Source organism: Rosa rugosa, chromosome 4 (genome assembly GCF_958449725.1).
Source record: "Rosa rugosa chromosome 4, drRosRugo1.1, whole genome shotgun sequence".
NCBI lineage: Eukaryota > Viridiplantae > Streptophyta > Magnoliopsida > Rosales > Rosaceae > Rosa > Rosa rugosa.
Window position 1 is genome coordinate 56,490,137 of NC_084823.1, and position 15,494 is coordinate 56,505,630.

General features: G+C 36.4%; 1 protein-coding gene across 1 annotated transcript; it reads right to left on the reverse strand.

The window, feature by feature from the left end:
* Window positions 1-4,026: 4,026 nt before the first annotated feature.
* LOC133743654 (nucleobase-ascorbate transporter 6) lies at window positions 4,027-9,054 on the reverse strand. Its single transcript, XM_062171652.1, has 15 exons — window positions 8,816-9,054; window positions 8,422-8,554; window positions 7,568-7,665; window positions 7,304-7,480; window positions 6,946-7,046; window positions 6,660-6,735; window positions 6,514-6,573; window positions 6,205-6,389; window positions 5,844-5,940; window positions 5,599-5,685; window positions 5,235-5,293; window positions 5,037-5,128; window positions 4,843-4,920; window positions 4,582-4,742; window positions 4,027-4,480 (listed from the first exon to the last, which is right to left on the reverse strand). Exons 2-15 carry the CDS (start codon window positions 8,522-8,524, stop codon window positions 4,262-4,264), a joined length of 1,593 nt encoding a protein of 530 aa, XP_062027636.1. The 5' UTR covers window positions 8,525-8,554; window positions 8,816-9,054; the 3' UTR covers window positions 4,027-4,261.
* Window positions 9,055-15,494: the final 6,440 nt, after the last annotated feature.

Here is a 15,494-nt window from a genome sequence, read left to right on the forward strand (position 1 = left end):
ATAATATTGGTTGTAAAGTTAAGTTACTCCAAAACAGCTGCTTTGGTTCTCAACAATAAACATACCAAATCCCCAACATACTAAACAAACTAATATCCGAACTAAAGCAGGTCATGCTTTCTCTTAGCTCCGGCCCTCGTCCCAATACCGCAAACATTGCCCATAGTTCTTTTTCTTGTTCTGGCAGGTTCAAAAGGGTCACAGTCTCGCTTTCTTCAATTATCTATCATATCTCCATATTCTCTTTTCTCTTCTTGTTTTAACTGTTGATGAACTCGGTCCTCAGGATTAGCCTTATCATCCTCCTCCTATGTCAATCAGGTCAACAACTAGGGTTATATGGATCATATTGTCGAAAATTGTCACTCTCAAGGGCGAGTTTCACTGTCTCCAAGTTGTCCAGGACGCGATACCTATCAATATGCTCTCTGATTCTTTTCAGGAAACATTCGATGCTGCAGTCATAGATACTAAAGCCGCTGATGTAGGGAATCATCAGATCGAGGATCTGCTCCTCTTCGCGTTCCTTTAGTCGAATATGGGAAGACCAAGGCTGTGAAGAGTTGGTTAAAGGCTACATTGAACTCTGGCAGGAATAAGTTTTCAAGATCAGACCAAAAAAGGGTTTGTAGATAAAATAGTACGTAACAACCAACAAGGCCATTCATCTAATCCCTGAGACCAAGGAAAAATGAACCTAAGAACCCTACAAGGTATAAATGACATATGAACCTAAGAAGCCTATATAAATATAAACAATACTAAAGTCATTCAACTTTGAGACAGTACATGGATGTGAAGTTCTTTAGCTTTCTAATTTTATCATGGTATATAATTAAGAGAAAAAGGATCTGCATTACCTGATGAATTTGGTCCTCCCCTCATTCTGTGTCAAAGAGGTCAACAACGACTTAGCAAAGAAGTAGTAATAAACAAGCAAAATCTATGATTAAGAATATAGAAATAAGGTAAATGAAAAATTAGAAGGCTGAAGGGTACTCCTCCTCCGACTTCGAGTAGTTCCGCTGCTTCTCCTCCAGCTTCTGCAACTGCTCCTGCTTCCGCTTCTCGTCCCTTGTGATAATCCTAACAACTTTCTTCACCATGTCCACGTCTATAGGCCTTATATATCCCTCCATGCCGGAGAGTCAAAAATAATTAAGGTTTAGGAGACTAAATACCCAAGTTCACATTAAAATACAAAGGAGTAGACTTATGGAGTGTTTTTTTGGCTTCCGCGACGATCGAATCTATCACATAATCCCAAATAGATTCCTCGGATTGCTTGAACAAGGATTCAATCGTATCGATGCCCTTTCCACAAGAAACATAATCGACCATCAACCTTCCGATTCGAATTTCTCGAACAACTTGGTGGTTACTCTCTCCCTCTCTCTTAAAATTTTCTTCTTTCTTTCTTTTTTCTTTGGGACGACGAAGTGACGGAGATCAGAGGCGTCGCTCTCCTCTGTATTATTTATAGTGTTAAGTTAGGTTTTTTTTATTTATTTTGTTTTATTTATGAGAAAGTGTTAGATTAGGACCTTAATGCAAATAATTATTTACATTTAACTCTCATAGTACACTACCTTTTGTTTTTTGATAAGAGGATAGTGTACTATGTCTCTATGCTTTTACTTCAATTCACATTCCCCAGTTGGATTCACAGCAAATGAATTGCTACTGCATAAAACGAAGCTTCTGCAAGTTTTTGCATTTGGATAGATCGAGAGACCCTGTTATAGTGTCTTGGTTTTGTTTTGTGCTTTAAGTTGTTCCCTCAAAAGCAAAAAGTTTAAGGTTGGAAGTATAGAAAAATATCCTATGAATGAAGACATTGAACTTATATTGCTAAGCGTGTGAAGTAACACAAAGAGTTGGTGAGAACTTGGGATGGATTAGTATTACATAATAATAAACCATACGAAACTATGAAACCTAGCAATCTCTTTAGCCTTTTGATTTCATCATGGTATTGGTACAAGCTAAAATTCCCTGTTGATGAACTTGGTCCTTATCATCAGCCTCATCTTAGTCCTTAATAGTGTCAACAGACCAATCTGGAAAATAAGCAACAAGTTTGGACACTATCAAGAGCGAGTTTCACCTTTTTCAAATCCACAACGCTAGATTTATTATGATGGAGTCTGAAGGTCTACATGACAAATTCGATAGCGTCTTCCATTTGCCATCTGCGGAAGCAGGGAAGGATGACAGTGAGGATCTGCAGCTCTTGGCCTCCTCCTCCTCCTCCTTTAAGAAGGCAAGATCTCGCCAAAACTCAAAAACGTAAACAATGATTATTCCTTCGTTTAGTATATTTATGTAATTAAGTTTACTTTGAGGAAGGAAAGGACAGTTCTCATGGCGTCGACACCAAAAGAATGGATCCCACTCTAATAGAGTTCATCATGCATCCTATACACCTCTGATTTTGCTGATGCCATTGCGTTTCCCGCCATCGTCTTCTTCTTCCTTCGAGGATTGACAAAACCCTTTGTATTTATGAAGGATTATTATTTCCTTTAAAAAAAATATAGGACTGTTATTATTATTATTATTCGTTATGGTTGTCAACATGGATTCCGGCGGGTGTCAACATGATTTGAGTACCTGGTTCGTTGTTCATAAGACCCGGGTTTATGCTGGCTTAAAACCGTGTGTGAATGTGATCGGGAGATCCTGGAATGACCTACCCAATAGTTCTCTATTGTGGTCACTCACTCACTCATTTCAGTTATTGCTGACTAGTTTGGTCAATTTGGCTCGGTCAGTTCCCTAATCTATAGTTCTCTATTGTGGTCACTCATTTCAGTTATTGCTGACTAGTTTGGTCAATTTGGCTCGGTCAATTCCCTAATCTTGTTTCCGTCGTTAAATCTATTGACATGTCAGTTTTTCCTCTTCGGAGTGAGGATACTTGGTATTAATCTATTAATGTTTGTCGTTGGTTGTAGCCCCTTGTTAGGAGTTGTGATTGCAATCCGTTTGAATTGCACTTTATTTGAATGAAATTCCTTTTTATGAAAAATAAAACTTTTTCACGCAACAAAAGTCATATTTGATATTTGGGTACAAACTGATCAACTATTGAAGAAATATGGTGTGGAAACAAAAGAAATCTCTTGCTATTGATGTTGCTCTACGAGCCTGTGCCGGGCTTGCAAAATTTAGGTTGCATAATGTGAGAGTGATGAATACGGGACAGCGGTCTAAACTGGCATCTTGAAAACATCCTCCAGTGGGGGTTCTAAAGGCTAACTGTGATGGGTCTTTTCATTTGGAAACGAAGAAGGGGGGTTTAGGTTTTGTTATCAGGGATTCATCTGGAGCTTTGATAGCAGGAGGGGCTAAACCACTTGACAATCTTCTCTCAGCTGAGCATGCCGAAGCACTATCGTGTCAAGCTGCTTTAGAGTTTGCTAGAGATCATAGCATGATGCCAATTATTTTGGAAACAGATTCCATTTTGGTGCAATGTCAAGTTTCATCTGGAGCTAAAAGGAATACTTCCTTATTGGGAAGACTTTATGAGGACATTGTGGAGGTATTGAACTGCTATCCAAATGTTAGTATACTACACACCAGGAGGGGGGCCAATACTACACACCTAGTTTCCTTGTAGCTGCAGTTGCAGCTGAATTTAGTGCTCTGTAATTCTTCCCATATGCAACAGTATGACCTTTACTCAAAAAAAACTATTGAAGAAATATTTCTGTCCTAGTCTTGGATAGGCAATCGACGACAACATGCATCAAGATACCAAAAAAGTTTGTAACAAAATTCATTACCCATAATAACCAACATTTAATTGTACGATCCACCATAAGTGGGAGATCTTGAACTAGACAATTCGTTTAGTTCACTTGTGACTGTTGTTAAGAAATATTATTCCCTTGACCAAAAAAGAAGGGTGATCAATGGTGGCACTTTGCTATTCTAGGGTGTCTTCAAAGATTCAAAATTGTAGACTAGGGTGAAAATAATTGTAGACTCGGAACATAAAAACAAAATGAAACTATAAAGTGGAAAAAACTGCTTCAAAGCCTACTTCAATTCACATCCCCAGTTGGATTTACAGCAAGGAATTGATATACTGAAATAAATTACGACCACATATCCTATGAATGAAGACATTGAACTTATATTGCTAAGCGTGTAAAAGATTCGCAAGTAACACAGTCGTTGAGAACTTGGGAGTTGGGATGGATAAGTATTACATAATAAACCCCTCCATAAAACTCATCACCATGCATGCTCTTCATACAGATGGAAAATACTTGTTTAGATTGAACGGCAATGAATAGAACTCCTCACTCCTTGAATCACCCTTGAATGACCGGAACTTGTCCCACCAATGTTTACCCCTGTCCTTCCTAACTGTGTTGTCATTTCGATGCAGCGTGTTGTCCAAGAAATATGCAATAATGCCCGCCACAAACGCTTCCGATTGGAAAGGGACATTGATCATATCATTAAACTGCCAAATGAAGATGAACATTTTAGGTCAGGGAAGATTATAACCAACCATTACATGATTCAACAATAGCTTATACGTGATTTGATGTATTCAGTGCATACCCATCTTCCTCCTGTGTGGACTGGACCATAACCGTTGAGGAGGGTGTACTCATTGAAGTACTGTGGTATAGACAAACCCATGAAGATAGAGAAGCCTAATATGAACTTGGTTCGAAAGCTGTTCAGGTTGCAGAACTGGAGAAAGCTAAGACCCCCCGAACCTGTGGAGGCATGAGGAAATGAAATATGTTACCCAATAATTTGTGGTATAAGAGTCAAACAGTTGTCAACATGTCTGCATGTTAAAGTAGATGCACATACCAACATAAGCAAAGAACAGACAATATAAAGCAGCAATGATGGGCCCTGGGATTGAAGCGAAGACTGCTCCAAATTTGCCTGAAAAATGGTGAAATGTCTGAGTATTAAGGAAACCAGAACGGTTGCAGATAGTTGCCAATATTATGTAAACTATAATAGTATAATGTCGCATAAGTTTACACTTGACAGTTTACCCAGAATGGAGAAAAATATCATGAACCCAGCAGATATTTGCACAACCCTTCGACTGCCAACACGTGTTAACGCCAAAAGACCAGCATTCTCTCTGCTCAGAGATCAAGTGAAGTCTCAGAATAAGGTAGAAACTTTATTTTCTGCTTAATCAAACTACTATGTTTAAATAGCATAAATATTATCCCATCAAGTCTTACACAGATACTGAGGATCCGGTCACAGTTCCAAACAGCCCGGAAATCAGAATCCCAACACCCTGAAAGGATAAGTATACAGTTAATTGGCTAAATTATACAGATGGAGAACACTATTCATGGTTGGGAATGAGAGACTTTATTGAGAGTGACCTTGTTAAGTATAAACATGCATAAGTGGATTGACTAAAATAGAAAGAAAAATACTATTGCATTGGTATAGTGATAACGCTGTTTATTCAGGTTTGGAAGCAAGAAGTTTATGTGGAATTTATCCTCAAATAGAAGGGGTGCCTACAAAGTTTAGCTGTTAAAAGAAACCTGTTATTTGTAGAGTATTAAAAATTTAACAGATCAGCTAATTTACCTGCCAACCAACCCCACGACTCAGAATAGCAGGTGGCACTGGAGTTGCACTAGCATACCTTGATACAGCAATGAAAGCACCAGTGGACTGTTTTACCATTGGACATTTGAGAAAAAGATAGAAAAGAAAGAGCACCATTAGGGGCCAAATCAAAATCAAGGTCTGGATTGAAAACAAAAGCTATGATGATAGAGTATTTTGGCTTCTCAATAAATAGTAACTCATATGGCATAAAGAGAACAGACCTCTACGAGAGCAACAAAAGACGCAGTCATCATAGCAAAGGCTTCACCAGCATCAAATGTAGGTGCTCCCCATTGGAAGGGATACGGAACTCTTATCCTGCAGACCCCGTTCAATAAGCATTCATTCCAACATATATTATGTATCAATGCAGAAAAGTAAGCTGCTAGTGACGAATGTATAATCACATTCCAGCTATGCAATAAAGGATGGAAGACGTCATAGAATGCTTCAAGTTCCTAGCATGGTCTACTTTCTCATTTCTGATATAAGTCCAATTTAATTATTCCTTGTCCACCTCTTATACTCCTATATAAGGGTAAGAAAAGGCAATCTGCATTTAAGGACACATTCTGCACTAACCATGGAGCACCATCTATAAGTCCAGCACGGTCAGTACGGCAACTTGCTTGTGTTTTGGGGCCTGAATCATTATATGCCCCGCCAACAGTGAGCAGATGAGCATAAATCCACACGATCACAATGGCAAATAGAACAGCAAAACGATCAAATACATGTTTTCCTCTGTGAAATAAGTGGGGCAAATACTGCAACACAATCAATGCAGAAAACAACATCAGCCTTGCAACTATCACTATTACATATGGTGACAACAATTAAAATTCTGAAGGAAAGAGATTTAACACGGATTTAAATATGTCACACGTTTACCTGAGAGACAAATACTAAAATGATAAGCTCTGGCAGTCCGATCTCAACACATTTGGCAAGCTAAACATGCAGAACAAACATTAATAAATAACTGGGAGAGCTTGATTCACTGTCTATATGCATACCCATCTCAGATTAACACTTACCAGAGGAAAACCTAACTCGTAGAGTCCAAAACCAACTAGTCCTATCAATGGAACAATTGACAGTGGACTTAAAAACCTGAAAGAAAGAAATAAATAAATGAAGAGTTATAGCCAGCATGACTTTAAGGTTTAACAAGACAACATCACCATCAAAAAAAATTTCTCTTCAACTTCAGGAAGCCGTTTACTTGAGAAATCTGAAGTGTTTCTGTATAAAGCAGAGAACTTTTTGATTGATCTTTATAACACCAATGTAGGAATTCCATTTATTTAGATTAGAACCAACCTTGCAACATTACGCCAAAGGCCACTGAAGCCTAAGACTATCTGAAGGGTTGAGGCCACAATAAGAGCACCTTGAATTGCCCGCATTGTTCTCTTAAATTTCTGAAATGAACGACATAAAAACACAGGCACAAATCTTGCTTAGTTTTTTTGAATGGATTATGGTAAGATAAAATCCAGCAGTTGGTGCTTTAGCATTCAGTGGTCTCCACAAGAAGTTCAAGTGAACATAAGAAAGAAAGAAAGAAAAAAAGGCTGTTGTCACTTAATTATGCATCATACATTGGACCGCAAGTAACAAAGAATTCACATTTAGAATATGACCACCATGTAAAACGAGATGGGTTTCAGATGATTACGTCTATAGGGTCTTGAGAATCACTGAATCGACTAGCTAATATGATTGAAACTGTGGTGGGAACAAACGTGTATGACCCTCCAATCACTGCAGGTAGTCTAGTCCCAAACAATGTTTGCTTCAAGGTGTTCAAACCAGCAACAAAGAGTAGGGTCTGGATGACCTTGGCCTTCTCCTCCTATAACAATTAAAGGAAACACTTAGAAATATGTTTTGGGTCAATTTTGAAGGAAAACCAAATAAGTCGAAATCAATCTATTCTTACATTTCCACCTCCCATCTGGGGAACAAGAGCACTAGGAATGAGAACTGAAGTGCCAAGCATCACAAGATAATGTTGAAACCCAAGGAGAATGGCCTCGGCTGAATCAGGAATGGCCACAATTTCGTTAAAAAATGGAACATAACAACAGGACTTAAGAATAATGTTGCTCAACAACATCAAAAATTAGAACTACCAAATGTCTAATGCAACATGTTCTATTTAATTGCCTAAAGTAGAACTACCAAATTAGAACTTAAAGCACCATTAGCAAAGAGAAGCAGAAAAGCTTTGCCAAAGGCCCAAAGAGCGACGGGAAACCAAAGTCAGGAGAGAATTTGTATTCAGCTGATTTCAAGAATTAGGCACGTAGCTTACGCTACCACTAGTGGAAAACCGGATACCAGGTTCACAAATTAGCACTAAACATAAAGCAATTAACAGAAAGCACATAAATCAAATAAAATCCCTGAAAAGCAAAATTCAAACATAAGTTGAAGGAGAACAGTAGTAGATTCTTTCATCTTAATAACAATAATAATTCTGTACTTAGTCTGAGAAAGAAAATAGGGAAAGCATATTACACTTTTTATTTCCTTTTTGAAAAGCGGCATCTAACAAAGAAAAAGCTACTTTGAGCGATGAAATACAGGGATCACGTATCCAAAAGAAAACAAATTAAAGAGTGAATTATCTAAAACATGCCTGAGATATACCATGAAGATCCAAAAGAATCAAACTTTGAAACTAAGATCCACCACCAAGAACAATCTTTACACTATTGCTCAAAAGTCACACATAGAGCTCAGAATGCAAACTAGAAAAACAATAACAGAATGTGGAGTAGAGGTACTCACGCCATGGAGGTGGACTTGTAATGCAGTAAGAAATGCCAGGTAGTTGTTCTTTGGGTGGGTGAGGCTGTGGCTCATCCACCTTTGCAGCACCTCCTCCAGCCATTTTTCTCTGTCTACAACTTCCTTTCTCTCTCTAGAAACAAACACCAGAAGCAATGAAACCCAAATCCAAGCAAAACCCAGATCCCAAATCTAACAAAAACCAACTAGAAATGAGCTGAAACCAGTCCCCAATATGATGACCCAGAAAGATCAAAACTTTAGAGATACCCACAAAACTAGAGCACCAAATAAGAGAGACAGTGTAGCTAGAAGCTTTCAAACAGTGAACCAAACTGGGTGTTAATAATTGTGATTGGAAAAAATATAAGAAGGAAAAGATGAGCAAAAGTACCTTTTAACCAGCTGCAGAGGTAAAGCAAAAGCCAAAATGAAAGTGGGGAAAAGCTTATACACTGTCCGAAAACCCTTCTGCCCCACAGACCTAAAAGATGTTCACTCAAATTGGGTTTGTAGAGTTTAGACTTTAGAGAGAGAAGAGAGAGTGAGAGAAGCAAATCCAGGTGTTTGGTTGAGCAAAGCACAGTTAAGAAGGTGTGACTGCGCGAGCAGGTGAACATAGATTAAAGCTTCAAGCTTTTAGCTAGAAATGTAAAAGTGGTTTAGTAACTGAAAATTAGAGAAGCAATTCAGAGCACCAACGTTGTAATTGTTAAATGTTGTACTGGTAACGATTAATAAGTGAATATGCTGATTATTTAAAAAAAAATTATAAATATAAAAAGTTAAAATTATTTAATAAGTACTGAGTCATTTACACTGTTTTTGCCGGTATATAGAAGAATTGTTAGCCGAACAATTTCAGTTTTTCTCTCTAGAAAGTAGAAACTTGACTATTTTCTCTATCTAGACTCTAGAGAGCCACATACATACACTTCACAAAACATGAGATTATAGCATGATGAACAGAACCTTAACTATTAAAATGGATTTATGTTTTTTTAGGGGAGGTTTGTCTGGTTGTTTAATGAGTGTAGTTCAGCTGTGCAAAGAGACAGAGGAAAGTCATTAGAAAAAGAGTCCAACAGGTGGAAATGATAATGTCACCGGAGGAGGAATGATTGATTGCGATTTGCGAGTCGAGACTCGAGAGGGAAGTAAACGACGGCGTTTCACAGCTTTGCATTTGCGTCAGATAAAGGTGCTTAGGCTGTATCAATTCTCAGTTTCCAACATCCCTAGAAGGATGCACCGAATTCCACTTGTGAGAAAGGACGCCTATACCCTCAAACAATAAACGTGGTTTTTCAATGCTGAAAACAAAAAATTGAACTACTCTGCCAGCAAATTGTGATTTGTTGGTTATTTGAAATAACTAAAATTTTTATTTTCAATTTAAAAAACAGTAGAACTGGTTTCTACATGAGTTTTCGAATAATTCATAAAAGAAAGTAAATGTTCATCTCTTTCTTAGATACCAGCTTCTAAAATTAAAGTGTAATAGAAAGGAATTGTTCATTAGTGTTGAATGTTTAATTTGATCATAATGGTAGCTAGATTCTCTTATAATCTAGAAAAATATGAAGTAGTGTTAGTTGAGCTTTAACTCCTTTAAAGGCTTTTAAGTTGGCTCGTACCGGTCTTTTATATTGCGCTCTTTTATTGTTTTAAGTACGAATATTTTTTTAATAGAAGTTGATGTCATGAGTTAAAATATGTTTACATGAAACGTAATGATTTTGTTGATGCTCTTGCTAAACTCATTCGGTCTCTAACCATACACCCATTTGTTGATGCTCTTCAGCTCTTATATATTAATCTCAGTCAGTTTTTAATATACACAGCATTTGCTGATTCTCTTGTTAATCTTAAATATAAAAACGTCGAAAAGGGTATTTTTGGCATTTGAAACAGATTGATCACATGGTGCCTGTAGCAGAAGAATATTGGGTTGTGGCCTTGTGGGTGCCCAAAACCGTGAGCCTAAAAAAACAACCGACAAAGTTCTCTTATCCCTTCCTCAATTCAATTGAGTCAATTCCCCTTTCCCCCCAATCCCTGCTCTTCTGTCCCTTCTCGTCATTTTCTGATTTCAATCTTGACTAACTATTAAACATCTTCATTTCATTTCCAACTGGAGCTTCTTCAATGATTCAATCCTCCCATCCCTTTCCTTATTTTTCAAGCAAAACCCATAAAGTCCATGGCATTGCTTATATAGAATTCTCTTTTAATTTGCTGGTTAATTTCTTAGGGAATGGAATGTGCACCCACGCCAAGTAACCTCAAAAGTCTAAATCCTCTTTGGAGATCCCCAATGGCAGATCTTCTCATGTACCAAACCCAAAGATTTTAGTATACTCATCTTCTCTTGTAGTCATTTTCCTCATTACACTACGAAAGAGTAAGCACTCGTGTTATCATTACAAGTGGACAACCTACTTAAGTTTTAGAATAATTATTGAATTTAAGTCTATTTACTACTTAATATTGTATGAAATATAAAGAAACAGAATTTAGTTTCGCACTGGCCTTTTAACATTCTAAATTTTCGTATTGCCTGACATGGCAATCCGTTGAGTTCAATCGAGAAATTTAATGTTGTCCTCACTCATTTAAAGACTATACATAGCACTAAAACCAACTCTTTAAGTCTTTATTCTAAAGCATCTCTTTTTTAAAAATAGTCGGAAAAAAAATATCACACACACAAAGTAATTATGAATCTCATGATTCACGACTAATTTGACTTTTTAATATATATATATATATATTCCAAACGGCAGTATATAGGTACACCACAACTGATGATTGGTCAAAAAATGCAGGTCTGTAATTGTAACGTATTCAGAAAGTATGTGTGTAAGAAAGAAAGAAAAGCAAATACATTGACAGAAAATAGAATACCGACTTAAGAAATTTTAACCTAATTGAAATGTAAAATTTCACCTTACTAAAACAATAAATTGCAGAGATGGATCAAAATGAAAGTCCAGCATGAATGATTTAGAATTAGGATAACTGAATATGAATGGTGGCGAATAGAAAATTGTGAGTATGACTGTATGAAGTACCTGTCATTGTGACCACCCCAAACTCTAATTGTTTTGTTTGAATCTACTTTCTGTTTTTGTCTTCTGGGGACCATTTAGAAAATATTCTCTGTGATATGAGCTCACATATAATGTGAAGCGCTCCTAGGCCCAGAGACTAATTCGTGTGCTCGGGGGATCTTATCAAAACGCTTCCTCCCCCTTGGCCACCAAGAATATATTGGGATTTAACTCAAATAAGCGTCGGCGGGATTCAAACCCGGGTATAGAGGTTGGCTCTTACCAACTCAACCACCTGTAGTGATTAAATTTCAACTAATATGAAAAAGCTAATTGAGTCGAGCTTTCTTTGCTTTTGAGGGAGGAAATAAAAAAAAAGGTATCTTGTGAGATCTTAGCATCATAATTGCGAAAATTAAGGAAAGAGTGGTTCTTAAACAAAATTATAGAGATCTTAAAAAGTGATTTCATCAATCATTATTTCCTGCATTCACAATAAAGCTAAGCTTCAATTATGCCACCTGAAACAGAGGTTAGGGAACATAATACAGTTTGGTCCATGAAAGATTATATAAAGTTTTTTCATCAAAGGCAATCGAACGTTGGGAATATATAATAGATGATGGATCAAGCTGAATAAGTTTGTCCTTCTCTTTGTATTGGCTGGAGATTTTTCCCTTTCAACTTGCAGATTCCAAATAGGACATGTCAAAATCATATTGGTGGGAGCTTTAAAGAAATGAATGACTTCAAGATTCAAACCACCTAACCCTTAATTGAAGATTAAGACTGACAAGAGTGGTACGTACTCTTATCAAAACTAATAGTATTGTAATCCAATTCTAATTACTTTAAATTTCACTATTTTTGTCTATCTTATTTTCACTTTGCAATTTGCATTGCACTCTTATAACCGGAATCATTCAATTCAATACATAACTAAATAGTCGTCAAATTTGTATTTAATTATCTATTCTTTTTTGTTTTATAAAGAGATTGAACAAAAATATTCCAATAAATAAATAAATGATTTGATTTCGATCACAAAACAAGCTTTATGAAGATAATGATAAATGAAAAGAATATAAAGAATGCGTAAAGGAAAATAGAACGTGGGTGTTGCTATCAGAGTTCTTTATAGTTTATACATATATATAAGTGATATCACCAAACCCTAGCATCTATGAAGGGACCACAGGCCAAATTATCTGCCCTTTTTTAGAGGTTTTGATTTCTATGGAGTGTGGGATTATTACTGTTGTTTGGTCACTTGGTGCCTTTTCTAGTTTTGCCCTTCACTTTCTATTTTCCGGCTCTTTTTATTGGGCAAAGGGAGTGGTTGATGCATCTGTTTCGATTAGAATCACTAAAGAGGAAAGGGAGAACTAGCATATTCTGGTCCCCACAGTTGGTACTTTGAGTTATTGCATTTAATTTCAAGGCTACACAAAAGGAAAATGAAAGAGAGTTTACCATGAAATCGAGTTATAATTCCCAACCAATGCTTGCATCACAAGATAAATACTTACCGAGTGATATGTGATCTAAGGGGGCGGATCCGCATGGCATCACAAATTATAGTTAAAATTATACTTCAATTGCCAATCATTAGATTAAAAGACTATCAATGGATGATATGAGTCATAAAGAATAAATCATTATCTATCATTTTTCTTTTCTTTTCTTTTCTTTTTAATTAATTAATCAAATCTCTTTATTATTTTCCTCTCTCACTTAATCAATTTAATCACAACTAAAACTCATTAATTAAAGACAAATAAAGAAAGACAGTCTTCAGAGAAATTATTTCTTCTTCTTCAATTTTGTCTCTCTCTCCATGGTGTTAGCCAATTAAGCACAAGAACATTCTCCTTTAACAACGTTCACTTTCATTGCTATCTCTGTGTTGTGTTCAAAATCCTCTAACTGAAAATAAAGACTGATATTCCAATTATCCAATACAACTCCGATTTCCCAAATTCAAGAGAAGTTTTCTTCTTTATCTAATATTAAGGTCTATTGCTTCACCAATCGATCCCCAAAAATATATTTTCTTCTAAATAATACCACTCCGTCAAGGGAAAATCCAGAGCCACCATGAGCTGTAGTTGGGTCGTTTGCAAAGTTTGATTGTATTTTCATTCGAGTAGGAGGTAATGATATTTTAGCGACGAACTAATGTAACCGAATAGGCTTCTATTTTCAAAGCTAAGAATTACCCTGTTTTGGAATATCAATAATTACCAAAATTAGTAATTTCACCAGTATACTTCTACACCGTCAAAATCAATTAAAATTGCTCAAATAAAAAGTCATACAAAGTCCTAGAGAGAGAGAAAAAAATTAAGGGTAACGTACTGGAGATTTGCATTAGAATACGATGAATCTTGATTATGCTTCAACCATATTGATGAGGAAAGAGATGAGAAAGAGGTAGAGAAGAGATTGAAGTTTCATCGTTCTCTATCAAATACCTCATCTAATCCATTCGTTTTTCTTTTCCCAGTAATAGATGAGTTTCAATAGGAAAACAATTGAAAGATTTGATTCCTTAATTGTAATCCAAATCAGAGTAGCAATTATTCATTTTTATTATGTCACAGTAAAGAATTTTGATTAATTAATTAAAAAGAAAAGAAAAATGATAGATAATGATGGATTCTTTATGACTCATCTCATCCATTGATAGTCTTTTAATCTAATGGTTGGAAATTGAAGCATAATTTTAACTATAATTTGTTATGCCACGGATCCGCCCCCGTGATCTAATATGATATAGAGCCGGTAATTCATCCACATATAGAACCATACGTAATTTGAGTTGCTAAATTATTCATAGTGTTTGGTTCGATGTAGTTATAAATTAGGACACATTGTGAACTTGAGATAATTGCGTATTACCACCCTTCCACTCTACTACGCGTCGCTACAACTTTCCTTCCTACACCTCTACAAGTAAAATTTTTACGTTGGATGTTCTAATTTCAACTGTTTGTAAATTCTATATATACCAAAACAAGGTCGTCGGATTTATTTTCCGGCGGCAACATAGTAGGAAAGCTGTGATTTTGGTATTTATGCTTCGTTGTAGTCGAGTTATCTTTCCGTTATGTCACCGCTTTGTCAAAGCAAATGGAGTAGTTAATAGTGCACTCTTTGCTAATTGGTGCTTGTTAGAATACATGTATTTTGTAGAGTTTTCTGATATTATTTCAGGACGTGCTCTAGGTGCTTATTGTAATAAGGGGTTTAGGCTCAATGTCCCCCCCTTGTATTCGGCAGTTTCATTAATCAAGGCTGGAGGGTAGCCGCACCAAACCCTCATTTCAAAAAAAAAAAAAACAAGGTTATTGGTCTTTTCAAAAAAAAAAAAAAAAAAAAGTTAGTGGTACTGTAGTTTAGGAACTGTGTGGCTTCGAGCCGGTCACCGAAAAGACTATTTTGCTCATATTTCTTCTTTTTCTTACGCCGCTGTCATAAAGCCTGTGCATCAGCTTAGGCGATAACGAGAGGGATATTCAGGGAGCGAAAATCTGGGTGGCCCTTCTCAATCAAATCGTGAAGGGTATAGATTTTCATTGCATGTGCTTTGTGATCTCTGTATTGTTTGCATTCTGGGTTCCTAGAGTGATTGGTTCTCTGCTTTCTGAAAAATTTGCCGTAAATTTTGGTGTCGGTTACTGCCTGTAATTGTGCTGAGCCTTAGAGCATCTCCAACAGTAAAAGCTATTTTTTTAGCTAAATCATCTAAAAGTTAAATTTAGGTAGTAAATTTCCAGCTTTTGCTCCAGCAGTGTTAGCTAAACTAAAAAAATAGAACGTGGAGTGTTTAGCTTTTTGTTATTTTCTCTCTCCTCCCTAGCTAAATTTAGCTAGAGATTTTAGCAAAAGCCAAATTTGACTTTCATATAGCTATTCTGCTGGAGTGCTAAACTATCTCAAATTAGCCAAATTTTTAATTTTTTGTTGAAATAGCTAGTCTGTTGGAGATGGTAGAAACTTTAGTAATGGAAATAGGTG